This window comes from Eumetopias jubatus, unplaced genomic scaffold, assembly GCF_037043125.1.
Source record: "Eumetopias jubatus isolate StellerSeaLion01/CBP00866 unplaced genomic scaffold, mEumJub1_p1.0 scaffold_14, whole genome shotgun sequence".
Classification (NCBI taxonomy): Eukaryota; Metazoa; Chordata; class Mammalia; order Carnivora; family Otariidae; genus Eumetopias; species Eumetopias jubatus.
The window spans coordinates 97611133-97625756 of NW_028274820.1; the positions used below are offsets into that span (position 1 = coordinate 97611133).

General features: G+C 40.2%; 1 protein-coding gene across 3 annotated transcripts in view; it reads right to left on the reverse strand.

Moving 5' to 3' along the window:
* TPK1 (thiamin pyrophosphokinase 1) overlaps nt 1–14624 on the reverse strand; it is a 336496-nt gene that overhangs the window by 28862 nt on the left and 293010 nt on the right. The window contains exon 9 of one of the 3 annotated variants that reach the window (XM_088018241.1): nt 11562–11716. The exons of the other annotated variants lie outside the window; for them this stretch is intronic. Within the exon in view, the coding sequence (XP_087874367.1) occupies nt 11607–11716 (110 nt within the window). The 3' untranslated portion in view covers nt 11562–11606. Of the gene's footprint in view, nt 1–11561; nt 11717–14624 lie in introns of those variants that run through there. 3 annotated transcript variants of the gene reach the window in all.

Genomic DNA, 14624 nt, shown 5'->3' on the forward strand with positions numbered 1-14624 from the left:
GGGTAAAAGGGGGTTTACACAGTCTCAGAAACAGGTGCAAAGCCAGTTAGGAAATACAAAGCCAGCAGAGTATTTTCTGGTCTAAGATCCTCCTGTATAGCTAATTTATGACATTTGCAGTTTGAGAGAGAGAGTGGTAAGTATAATGGGAAAGAGAAAAAAAACTGCACCATAAAGGCCTGTCTCTTTTTCTGTAAAGCCTTTAGTAAATTTCTGTTGGGCCCACTGAATTACCATTTTAAGATGTTTGACATCTCTGACCCTGTGTACCCCACCCCTGAATTTTTTAAAAACATTTCGTAAAAATTATGAAAGAGCCCTAATTTAATCTACAGTAGACATTCATCGGCTTTATTATGTACAAGAGTAATTCTGAGGGGTAGAGTGGGAAGTTGAATGTATATACTTTGAAAACAATTCTTAAAATTGCAATTGTGTTAATCTCTTTTTAAGTACAAAACTACTGTGAAAATCAGACATTAAAGGTGATCTTTTTATGTTTATTAAAAGAGTCATGAGTTTAAAAAAGATAGGCATTCAATGAGCATGCTGAAAGGTGCCTCAGCAGTCCATTATTTGTGTGGTAATGGACCTGCTATGCTCCACAGTTCAAGACTCTGACATTCTAACACATACTGGCAGGGCTGCTGGCTGGAAGTAGGGGTTCACTGTGTGTGCAAATTTAGAGCCTTTGTGTTATTAGCAAAGAACTATATTAAAACGAAAGGAGGAAAGCTATTTTAAAATTATGCTTAGGGTTATTCTCAATTCACAGAATATAATCTGCCAATTTGCAAAACTCCAATAAAAACAAGAGATCCCTAAAGGTACCTCCCTAATTGTTTATACAATTAGACAAAAGTATTAATATTAAAAATACTATTTCTACAGTCTGCTCACTACTCAGAATCATGTAAGCCCAGGAGAAACCAGGTTTGTTTTGCTGTCTGTTATACCTATATACTTAGCATCGTGCCAAGTACATTGTGTACTTCTTATAAATATTTATTGGATGAATAAATGAATATCCCTAAATAAAACAACCAACATAAAGACTAAGAATGACTTTGGTACCATGAAAAAAAAATACCTGATCCCAAACTGGGTGTCTGTTCTACAAACATCCACCCAGGCTGTGGGTCAAGGTGTCAGATAATTTCACCTGGAAAGCCAAGACACAAACCAACCACACTCCTTCGGTATCAATTCTCCCTGAACTTTCAAATAAAGGGTCTTTTACTGACTTCAAAAGAGAGCCCTTTCCTACAACTCAGCATTTCCTTAAATGGTTATTACTAACTGATGCACACCAGCCCCAGGTTTTCCAGAACTTAATATTGCCTCTAGGCCACCTGACACAGGTGTGTCCAGGAGCACCAGGTGGGGGGTGGGGACAACACTTGCCTCAGTGGCGAAACCCTTACTTCCCATTCTCTCCCTTTACTCTCTGAGATTATTAGCAACTTCAGATTAGCTTTGATGCATAAAGTACCACACATACCGATGGATGGAACTCTGAGAAATACTGCTTCTCATAAACCAAGTGTATGGTTAAGCTTTTCGTTTTAGCACATTAATGTGGACGTCCTGACTCTCCCTCGCTGGTATCAAGGTGTTTCCCTCACTGGATGTACAAGGCACGTTATGGCTTGGTGGTTTTACCACTGGAGGAAACATACCATTAAATTTTCCTGTCAGGCAGTAAGGAGAAGAGAGATTCATTATGTAAAGAGAGGCAAAGTAAAGGTTTACTATATAATCAATCAATGTTAATACACCCTTGTTTCTCTTATCAGGGAAACTGCCCCTCAAATATAGGAACAAAGAAATTTCTGGAAGAGAAACAATAATCCTAAAAGTACACATACTCCGACATACCATTCATCACAACGTTTATCATGCCATATAGTTGTACATTTATAAGTTTAACTTCTCCTTAAATTCTCTTAAGCCAAAACAGCCAGTATGAATAATAGGCATTCATAATGGGTTTATTATGGCTCTAGACAGTTCCAGGGAGTAACCAATGGAATGTCTGGGTCAATGTCCTGCATTATTTGAACTTTGTGATTCTAGATTTGAAAAGGAATTTTGCAATGTGCTTGACATTATGGCTAGTTCTCAGATCAATGAAAATGAAAGCACTGGGTTGAAGTCCAGCCTCAGGTAGCTGTAAGAGCCTATGCAAGTCCCTTACCCTGTCTGGGCCTCAGTGTTAAAGGTGTAAAATATACAGTTTATGTCAGGTGACTTCTTCAGTTCCCATCCGCTGGGCAGAGAGCCCCAGCCTGCTGCTCCTTCCCCAAGGTTTAAAGTGATGTGATGCAGTTTAACAAATAATCCCTCACAGTACAGCGTAAACTTCCATTTTCATTCCTGAGCTGTATTCCTACAAATTCCTTGACCTCCATTCCATTATTGACTATTTCTCGGGTCTCTTCTAGCTCTCAGCTTCCATAAAGGAACAACAGATTCTAAATAGAAGGTCATTCTAACTTTCATAATAACAAAGGGGTAAGAGACGGAATACACTGCCAGACAACAGGCCATATGTAAAATAGAAGTCTGACCCACCCGCTGCTGAAGGCCGGCCCGGAAGCCAGCCTGCTCTAGTAACTTCGTAATAATCAGCCCCAAATGGCCAGGACTTTATTAATAACTGATAGCTTCCCTAGTTTTTGTCCTAGCTTCCAACTTTGAGAAAGCTAAACACGTTCCCCTAAACGACCACGTAGGTGCCCCTCTAGCCATCTGCCTCCAGGTCCTCATACAGACCCTGAGCGGGGCACACCGAAGTCTGAGTTCCCCATATAATGCTTTCCTAGTCCTCGCCTGCCTCTGAGTCTGCCAAAATGAGTGACCGTGCGAGGGACTCTGCATAGTCGTTGCTTGTGCTCATTTGGTTGCTATTCATTTATTTCCAAAGTGATAAAAAGGGCACAGAGAAGGCTCTCAACTTCAACTAGATCCTTTCTATGTTTCCGTGGTCAGTTAACAAGTTCTTGACAAAAACTTCCACACATCTAAGACCTCTCATATGTCTATATACTGATACTTGCTAATACCTAACCCGATACGTCTCTACTAATTTACTCTGAGCACACGACTCTAGCCCAACTTCTCAGGGAGAACAGAAGCCCAGAGCAACCGCCTCGCATCTCAGCAACATTCACTCCAAATGTCTGTAGTTCCATCCCTGCAATCCGTCCCTTCATCTGGTCATGACAGAAAAGGAAACATTTCTCTGTCCCCTAACTTCCCACAGCTCTGGCCTACAGATGACTCACCACTCTCCTGCTTCTCCAAGCGCTTGCTATCTCTTTCCTGCTTTCCGTGAGCACTTAGATGTGTTCAAGGCTCTACCCTCCTAAACTCCTTCACCCGCTGCCCTAACTCCAAGCCCCTTCAGCTACCATCCTCTCTACCCCACTTTAGAGCCCAGGCACGGGAACGACCTCACGACCCTTCTGTTTCCATCCATTCTACAATGGCTGCAATGCAAGGTCCACGTCGGTTAACCCACTGAAACTGTGTGCTGAGATCACCAACGACGTTGTGTTTCCCTAAACACAGAAGTGTATTCTCAGTCCCTCCTCTTGTAGCACATGTGTGGTAGAAACTCCTCTTTCTCGATTTTTTAACTCTGAAAACAGCTCTGCACTGCTGAACTAGGGTTTGGCTTTAGCTTTACCTGAATTAACTCTTATAAGCCCCATAATAACCAGACAACATAGCTATTATTACTACTTTGGAAATGAAGGCTCACAAAAGTTAAATCTCTCCATGCAGAACACACATCTGACAGAGACCCCTTCTCCCTCCTCATGGCCTAACCCTCAGAGATAATTAATAATGGCAGGAGATAGGAAAATACCATGAAAAACCCAGATTTCCTGTACATTTCCTGGCACATGATCAAAAGCTCATTATATGTTGAGTATTATTTCTCTGCCACTTAAAACCCATGCCTTACACATGGAATATACCCAATATATTTTGACTGATTAAATGTACCCAGAGAAGTCAGAACAATGACACTCTAATAATTATATTTGCTGGGGACTGTGGCCTGCTGGGGTTTTAAGGGAAGCAGGGGCATTCTTCATGACCTGGAAGCCTCCAGAGGCCTTTACCTGGTCACGCTGATTTTAGAAAAGAGTAAGAAAAACTTTTATTTTTCCATTCTTCTAAATATGCACTCTCTCATTTCTAAAAAGGCAAAATGATAGATGGTGTGATTTGGTAATCATAGTCCTCTTTCTCAGAAAAGTATTTACCTTTATCTCATTATGGCAAATATTAGTTGGTAGGCATGAACGAAGAGGGAGAGCAGTTAAGTCTTCCTCCTATTATGTACATGTATAAATATTGAAATTCATGAGATTTAACTTTGAAAATCTACTCTAGGAAAATGAAGTGTAATTACAGAGTTGAACAAAACAAAAGAGGACATGAGAGCATAGATTTACTGATTTACTCTCTTGCCTTCCCTCCCACTGGAATCAATTTATGGTGGAGAGCGAGCATAAAGACAGCTGGAGGAACAATAGGTCATTAACACAAATGATAAGGAAAGGAACTCCCTTCACATTTCAGGAACTGAGCCAAGGGAGAAAATTAGAGCAAGATACTGTGTTTACACCACACTGTAACAGTGCTCATGTGACTGTCTGAACTCCTCAAAAGTCCCTACTAAAATAAAGCATTAGTATCTGTCATTCTGTCTAAATATTGTTAAATGCTTACAAAAAAAATCCCCAGAAGATAGTTGCCAGTTTGCCAAGAAGTCCTAGAAAGTATTGCTTACCAACTGGGAGAGGTTTATCCTTAGCGTAAGAGCAAGAAGATACGATGGGACACATACTGTTTAAAGACACTGTGTTACTTTAATGATGTTGCCCTTAAGGAAAGAAAATTATAGCAAGAAAAAAAAAAAACATAGGGAGCAAGCAGTTCACTAGGTGCCGACTTTAAACAAAGAATGAATTTCTGGCTTGAAATGCAATATGGGCAAAAATTTGGCAAGAAGCCTGTAAGTTAGATTAAAGGAGCTTAAACTCATATAGAGGGGAAAGGAAACGTCACCCAGATAAGCTGCCAAAAACAGGGAACGTGAGTGGATGTGAAGGCTTTCTGGATGCCATACTGCGGTCGTGAGGATGTTCTGAAATCCTCATGAGAGCTGGCTGGGAGCCCTTCTTATGGATTAGGTTCTAGAGACTGACAAAGAGCAGACAATAGTCTCCCTAACAACAGGATTCTACATTTCCTCATCACAGACTTAATATTATTATTTTATAATCCTAACTCTTAGGAAGGGTGTCTTTTATTTGAATGAATATTTTTAAAGATGAGAAAACAGAAAAGCTAATGATCTGGGAAGATCATAAAACCAAAACGTGCTAAGTTCGGTAACGTAAGGGGCCCTCAAAGCTATGTTGGGAGCAAAGGAAAGAAAAGGTTGGTTTCTGCCTGGAGAAGGTGATGCAGCATCAGCTACTCAACTGATACGTGCTTTCATCGTCTCCCCGAGGGCACGAGTCTTCTGTGTGGTCCGCTGGAAGCCAGGCTCCAGGTATGGGATGCTACTGGAATCCGTTGCTGGACTCAGGTCTTTGAAAAGAATGTCCAACAATGACTCCTGAGTAATGGTTTGCTTTTCAGACACTATAGTTTTATTTTTGTTTACTGTCAAGAATAACATGGTGACATATGGGCTAGAGGATTATAGACAGATTAGTTCAAAATGTTGAACATCTTTCCCCAGGAGCACTAATGAATGGCTCTCTGGGAAGGCCTTGAATGATACAGGATTCTGTCCTTGGTGCTCTCCTGTTCAACTGTGGATCATTGCCTTGGACGAGCGCCAGTGAGATTAATCTGATCAGTAGAGGACAAAATACATGGACTGGTAAACTTAAAGAATCAAGATCCACAGTTATCCTGTAAAGTGAAAGTTATAAGCCAGAAACAGTGGGAAGATTATATATTTTAAAAGGGTGAATTTTATGGTGTATGAATTATGTCTTGCTAAAGCTATTCTATAAAAAACAAACAAAAGCAACAGGAGTATGTTTAACTGGAAAATGTAAAGCCACACATTTGAGTTAGAAAACAAACATACTGGACAGGAAAAGCTTAACTGGTGATAGTCCTAGGGGCTGAGTAGACTCTGAAATCAGTACTGTCAACAGCATGGTCTCCTGGAGTCTAAGCTTCCTGAGGCACAGACATATGCCTGAATCCTCAGCAGCAAATATGTTTGCAAAGAGAAGATGCATAACAAATGCTTATTAAATAAATAAACTGCTTAAAAACACAACAGAATGCAAGGAAAGCTAAAAATCTAATACAGCCTTAAACTACAAGAGCTTAAATAGAGTTTTCTAATTAAAAAATCTAACATAGAAAAAAGCTGAAGTAAATACCCAAAATGTTGACAGTGTGTTAGAAGATTATAGGGAAACTGGGATATTCTTATTTTATATTTTTGTCTATTTTTCTTGTATTCTGCTTTTGTAGGATGGGGGGGAAAAATCCTGCTCCCCACCCAGGGTTGTTTAACATGAAGTGTTACAGACTCAAAGTTTCTGTCCTCCTCAAAATTCATGTCAAGATTCGAATCCCCGAGGTGATGTTTTAGGAGGTGGGGCTTTTGGGAGGTGGTTAGGTCATCAGAGTGGATGGAGTCCTCATGAATGGGTTTAGTGCCCTTAAAAGAGAGACCCTAGAGACCTCCCCTTAGCCCTTCCACCATCTAAGGACAGAGCAAGAAGACCACTTATCAGGAAATGGGTCCTCATTAGACACCAAATTTGCCGGCACCTTGCTCTGGCCAGGTCTCCAGAACTATGCGAAATAATTGCTTATAGGCCACTTATCCACAGTATTTTGTTACAGCAACCCAAACTAAGACACAGAGTATGTTGAGACCTATTTCCTCTTTAAAATTATGTATGCTACTTTGTATTACTTGCATATTTTTTAAAAAGAGTTTGTTTATTTGTTTGACAGAGAGAGACACAGCGAGAGAGGGAACACAAGCAGGGGGAGAGGGAGAGGGAGAAGCAGGCTTCCTGCCGAGCAGAGAGCCCGATGTGGCGCTCGATCCCAGGCCCCAGGATCATGACTTGAGCCGAAGGCAGACGCTTAAACAACTGAGCCACCCGGGCGCCCTGTATGATTTGCATATTTTAAAAATAATATGTCTTTTCTCTCCCCCTAAACTGTAGACACCTTGACTGCAGAGATGATATTTTATTAGCCTTGTATGTGGTCTGATGGCAAGGACAGCAAACAGCATGTTCTCACACCCCCTCTTGCAAACACTAGTCTAACTAAAGGAAGCTGCTCTTACCTCATCCTAATTTGATATACTTGACATACTTTCTGTAAGAAAGGATATTTGATTCAAACTTTAAAAAAATGTTAACACTGTGATTTAAAGTCTAGGCAAATGTTATACGCAAACAATGCATCATGGAACACTACATCAAAAAAGAAAAGTTTAGGCAAGATACAATTCTGGAAATCTCCTCTTTTTTCTTGTTGGTGGCGAGGAAAACACATTCTCTCAGAACCCTAACCTTCCTTTCAGTGCATATGGTTGGTGATTTATCTGATGTTACCACAGTGCCCCTACCAGAGGACTGTCACCTCGGAGTATCAGTTCTGCACTCGGTTTCACCACTCTCTCAGTCAATTACAAGAGTCCTCACAGCAATAAACAGAAGAAAAACAAAGGCTACCTGCGAAGGTGGGGCCCTTGCCACAGGGCAATGGGAAACATCCTAAGGTCTTTATTTCTGGATTTCTAAACTTAGAAGGGAGTTGGCTGTTTTATCTTCCATAGTTACGGGGATTTTTCTGGGTCAAAGACTGTTAGGCAAAGCATATTCCCAGGGGCCTTAGGAATTGGTATTGATAACAGATGATATCTACCATTGGTCATGAAAAAGAACCAGAAGTTAGCAACTACCCCCTCCAGCCTTGAAAACCCTGTTTAAGTTGTTGGCTTATCTAGAAGGGCATTAAAATTAATCACAAACGAAGGCAAACCCACAACCAAGAAACCAATCCTACATCACTTTCCAAGCCACATTTCATCTAATTTCCCATTTTTAAGACCTGCAGCCAGAGAGCTTAACAGGAGAAGGGGAGGTGAATCCAGTGCAAGGTGAACAAAACCTCCATCAGCTCAGTGTCACTGTCAGACATGTTTTCATTAAACAAATTTGACAGTGTCGCTGGGTGACCAAACTGGTTTAGATCATCCTGACAAGTCGAAATCAGCTCAGAAAGAGGAGTCTAAGGAGTCAAACTAGAGAATTCAGGTTGCACCCATTGGCCACAATTCATCTTAGCCCCAAGACTCATGCAAATATTAATTATGAGGTTTTGAGGATCTGAAATATTTGGTCAGAGATATTTAGTGTAATATTTAAAAACAAAGCAAAATAAGCTAATACCAATTTGTGGTAGGTGGAGTTACAGAAATGTATGATGGATGAATTTGAATAATTACAAATGGATTCATTTAAGAAAGTAAATATACCCAAAAATTCTTTAAAATGATTTGTTTGTCCAAATAGTTTAAATGACCCATTGTTTACCCTGCTGTGCAAATTCCTTCTCTTTAGATAATAAAAGGGTTGATGAATAATCACACAATTCAAATTAGTGACATTTAATTTAAAGAATCATTAATCATACCACCCTCAGATGTTATAATCATAAATATTAGAAGCGACAAACTCCTTTATCCTATCCAGCCTTTGTGACTTATTCTTGATGAGAATATAACCCTTTGTAATTATGGGTGACACATTCTGAATCTACTTTTGAATTTGAGAATTAGCACCAAAGTTTAGGACACGAAACTGGGTGCTACTCAAGTTTCTCTATGTATCTGGCTATACCCTATTTAAGGCCCACAATATTTTCCTGCATCTGGCTGTTCCAGTCTTTTCCTAAAACCTACTACTCGTCGTAAAGCAATTATTATTTACAATGCACCACTCACGGTGCTTTCCGTGCAAAATGTGTATTCTTGGATGTTCAAACATAGGGAGAAGAGATGGTCTGTAAGCTTTTCCCCATTTAAGTAGTTTTCCACACCAGGCATTCACATGTCACCAGTTAAGTACTTATGGTTCAGCCAAGTGATGCTGTCTTTTGAGAGACACATTTATGGGCCTAAAAAAGAACCTGATGAAGAAAGATTTTAATTCTAGACTATTAAGCAATAGGGAACCATTGTACAATTTTTTATAAGGAGTGATGGCTGAAAACAGTGTTTTAGGACTGACAACCATGACAGAGCATACCGAAGTAGAACCAGAGTAAAACACTTTTGCATTAAACCTACAATATACTATTGCTCTGCTAAGATGGTGACTATGCATCCTTTGTTAGCAAGAAACCCAGGCTTTAAATTATTTTCCTGAAAGCTCGAACTATTTATGATGATTGATGCCTTGAGACTGTCTAGCTGGTGTTAATGGCTCAATCTGGGAGCTCCTGATTAGCCAAGCACTGATCTCCATTCTTCTGGCTGAGATAGCTGCATTTTTTTCATTTCCCCAACAAATGTTTTCTGCAACAAATGTTTTCAAGTACCTGCAGCCATAAGTGAAAGTTGATCAATTAAAAAAGAAAGAACACAAATAGTGAAGAGGTTTCTGTAACTTGATCATTTCTTGAGTACAGCAGGTAGGAGATGGAGACGTGAAAGCCAGAAGCTTTATCTGTGTCATAGGTTAAGACTATTGATGTAGGAGTTAAGTAAAAAACTAAAGATTTTTTTGAAAATTCACTTAAAGACAATATAAATTTTATCTATATTGTCTTGCTATCTACCACAGAGGCTTTCTTGGCTACAAAATTTGGTACGATTTTGCAGGAAATTTCATTGAGAGCAGAATACACCTCTGTCCCCTGACAGGGGCTTGGCTATGTGACTGTTTTGGCCAATAGTGTGCAGATGGAGAAGACAGTGTGCTGGGTCAGCGCTCAGCCTTAAGAGACTGTGCACACTTCTTGCTGTTTGCATGTCTGCTACTACACTGAGAACATTCTAGCACGAAGTCCAAAGAGAGACAATGAGGAGCACAGTCATCCAGGTGTCCCATGGATCTACTTTAAGAGACAGAGCACTGACACACCAGCTGCTATGAAACCAGTCCAGCCCTTTTTTTTTTTAAGGTTTTATTTATTTATTTGACAAAGACACAGCGAGAGAGGGAACACAAACAGGGGGCAGAGGGAGAGGGGGAAGCGGACTTCCCGCTGAGCAGGGAGCCCAACGCAGGGCTGGATCCTAGGACCCTGGGATCATGACCTGAGCCGAAGGCAGACACTTAACGACTGAGCCACCCAAAACCAGTGGGTGGTTGGTTTAACCACTTAAGACACTTAATGACTGGTGCCCCAAAACCAGTCCAGTCTTTGATTAGCCAGATTGTACCTGAGATGGCAGCTGCATGAGCAATAAATGATTGTGGCTTTAAAGCACCGAGTTCTGAGGCAGCATAAAACACAGCATCCTAGTGCCGATAGTTAATGGATACAATGGCAAAACGTTTTTGGAATCAAAGTTTGCACACTCTTATTTGGATGTAGATTTTTCTCTATCACTTTTCCCCCGTTACACTAGGCATGACACTGTCACATGTAGAACTTCGTCTGTGTTGTTTTTGTGCCCTTTCTATTTTTTGCTTTTCTCGGCAATTTGTAGTTCTTGGTTTATCTGCCCGGGCTTCCCACTGCCTTTCATGCTCCTCGTCAGTATGTACATTGTTTCCTATTTGGGAATAGTTTGTTTTTCCCACTTTTCTGGCATCCTGTTTTCTTGGGAACATAAAGTTCTTCAAATAAATAATGGTCTCTTTCTCTAACATTTCTTTCAACCTTAGGACCTCACCAACTTTGAGGGAAAAAGGCAACTAACAATCTGTTATCATTCTTACATTTTGACAGTTTTAGGGAATATCTCCAGAAACTTGCTGTGCTTTTTTTTTTTTTAAATAGAAGTTTATATATCAGAATGCATGAATGCGAAATGCAAAGTTAGAAACATATGCTGTGAAGTGCTTTGGACACTCTGACAGCTGCAATTTATCAACATCAATTACTGTGCTTAGCTGCAAAGCTTTTGTCACAGGGAGACAGGGCACTTCCTAAATTGCCCACTGCCCTCTTTCATGATAATCTTATTTTTTACCATCCAGTATCCCAGGATAAAAGACACCTTGATGCATCCAGAAATAGAAAAATTCAGATGTCACGGACATCACTGAGAGGACCCACTTGCTCCTCTATCCATCTTTAGATTGGTCTTTCCCCTTCTGTCTACATGTGGCAATAGATGACTTAGGCCAGGAGAGGAAGCTTAGCAGAAAACAAGTCAGCCTGTCTACTATCTCCCTTTCTTTTTAATCAAAGGAAAGACCTCATGGAATTCATGGTCAGCTTCGTAGCAGCTTCCAGCAGCATTGGGTGGGGAGAACCCCTTTATGGCTAGCATTATACCAGCAAAGTGATTTTAAAATGCATACCTTGGGGCGCCTGGGTGGCTCAGATGGTAAAGCGTCTGCCTTCGGCTCAGGTCAGGATCCCAGGGTCCTGGGATTGAGCCCCGCATCGGGCTCCCCACTCGGTGGGAAGCCTGCTTCTCCCTCTCCCTCTACTGTTCCCTGTGCTTGTGCTCTCTCACTCTCTGTCAAATAAATAAATAAAATCTTAAAAAAAAAATTTTTTTTTTAAATAAAATGCATACCTTTACCATGTGATAATGCCCATTTGCTAAACAGTATGGCTAAGTGTATTTAAACTACTTTAGACAATTTAAGCACTAATTTTTCTCATTTTAAAAAAAAGTATCAATCTACCTTTTAGAGATACTTGAATATACTACCATGCAAATGCAGTTTCATATGTACTCAGAAAAATCCAGTTGGTATTTTTTGGATACAGTTGAATTCCAGTGGACTTTTCTAGCAAAGTAGGTGAGGTGAAACCTGGCCCTAGATCCACTTAAAACTCCAAAGCCCATGCTGTACTGTACCATGCTGCCCTTGAAGGAAACTCCAGCCCACATAATCCACTTCTAGAAAGCCAATTTTAGGATTGCTATCCATAATGCCAAATTTTGAAGAGGCTTTCCTCTAGGATTATAAGAACAGAAACTCCTGGTTTAGGAATTGTAAAACAGGTTTATTAAGAATCAACAATCTACATATTTACTAAGCTTTCTGCCCTTGTAACCTGTGCCACAACCCAAAGAGGGTCTAGAGATAAGACCAAAGTTATTTACAGCTAATTTCTGAGTACTTGCAATTTCATTCGCTGTCTACAGATGTACTGCAGTCTAGCTTCAGTAGAGCAAGGTCAGCAGTAAGGGGCTGATACACAGAATAGCAGCTGCCCCAAGATGTCAATCTCCTGATTCCCAGAATCTGTGACTATGCATGTTACATGCCCTATGGGGAATGAAGGCAGCAGATGGAACTAAATTTTCTAATCAGCTGACCTTAAAATAGAGAGATTACCTTGGATTATCCAGGTGAGCCCAGTGTCATCACAAGAGTCCCTTATAAGTGGAAAAGAGAGGCAGAGGAGGTCAGAGTGATACAGTATGAGGAAGACGTAGTTGGACTTCAAAGATAGAAGCAAGCCAAAAGCCAAGACATGTAGAGCGCCACTAGAAGGTGGAAAGGTCAAAGACACAGATTCTTCCCTACGCTCTCCAGAAAGAAACATGGGTCAGCTGATAATGATTTTAGCTCAGTGAAGCCCATTTTGCACTTCTGAACTACCAAACTATACAATGATAAATGTGTTGTTTTAAGCCACTAACTTTGTGGCAATATACTACAAAATCCATAAGAAATGAATACATCATCTCATTAGTGAGATAGGTTGCTATCTAAATCATGGATAACTGAGAGACAATAAGAATTTTAAATGTAAAACAGCATCTTATTTCAATAAAAACAGCCTGATAAAAGAATAGAAAAGCATAAGCAACCAAAGGAAAAATAAATTGGACTTAATCAAAATTAAAAGTGTTCTTCAAAGGACAGTATCAAGAACATGAAGAGGCAGCCTACAGAAAGCATTTCCAAATCTTGTATCTGATAAGGGTCTATTAATCAGAATATATAAAGAATACTCAGAACTCAATAGTAAAAAGACAACACAATTTTTAAGAGGGCAAAGAATGTGAATAGGTATTTCTCCAAAGAAGATGTACAGCTGGCCAATAAGCACATGAAAAGATGCTCATCATTAATCACTGGGGAAATGCAAGTCAAGACCACAATGAGATACCAAATGACACCCACTATGATCGCTATTAAAAAAAAAAAAATGTTGGTGAGGATGTGGAGAAAATGGAATCTTTCCACCTTGGTGGTGGGAATGTAAAATGGTGTAACCACTGAAGAAAGCAGTTGGACAGTTTCTCAAAAAGTTAAATACAGAATTAGTGTAAGATCTAACAATGCCTCCACTAGGTATACACTCAAGAGGAATGAAAACATAACCTGTCCATGGGTATTGAGAGAAGTATGAAAAAAACAAAAGTGAAAACAACCCAAATGTCCATGAACTAATAAATGGATAAACAAATTGTGGTATATCCATACAATGGAATATTATTCAGCCATAAAAAGAAATGGAGTACTGTTACATGCTACCATACAATTAAACCTTAAAAATTTTTTGCTAAGGGGTATCTGGGTGGCTCAGTTGGTTGAGCATTTGGCTTTTGTTTTTTCAAAGATTTTATTTATTTGAGAGAGAGAAAATGAGAGAGAGAGAGACAGAGCAAGTGAGCATGAGAGGGGGGTGGGTCAGAGGGAGAAGCAGACTCCCTGCCGAGCAGGGAGCCTGATGCGGGACTCGATCCCGGGACTCCAGGATCAGGACCTGAGCTGAAGGCAGTCACTTAACCAACTCAGCCACCCAGGCGCCCCTGAGCATCTGACTCTTTAATTTCAGCTGAGGTCATGATCTCAGGGTCATGGGATCCAGTCCCACACATCAGCTGTGCTCAGCGGGGAACCTACTTGAGGTTCTCTCCCTCTCCCTATGCCCCTCCCCCTGCTCATGCTCTCTCTCAAATTAATAAATATCTTTTAAAAATTTTATGATGCTAAGTGAAAGAAGCCAGACACAAAAGGCCACATAGTGTATTATCCTATTTATGTGAAATGTCCAGAAGAGGCAAATCCATAGAGACAGAGGGTAGATTAGCAATTGCCAGGGAAGGGGAGAGTGAGGTATTGGGACTGACTACTCATAGAGGGCTTCTTTTTGGCTGATGAAAATGTTCTGCATAGCACAGTGAATATACTAAAAACACTGAGTTATATGCTTTAAAGTGGTGTGTTTTATGCTATGTAAATTATATATCTATAAAAAAACAAACAGTAGAACCCATCTACCTAACATGAATTTACAGCTTGGAACTAAATATCAGTACAGTTACCATTACCTTGTCATCTTACTGAGTTGAACTGACATCATTTCTTGACTAAATCTTGGTTTTCCCTTGCACTTAACACCAGAATGCTATCCTTGATCTTATTATGAACCCAACTCCAACTGGAATAAGAACATTT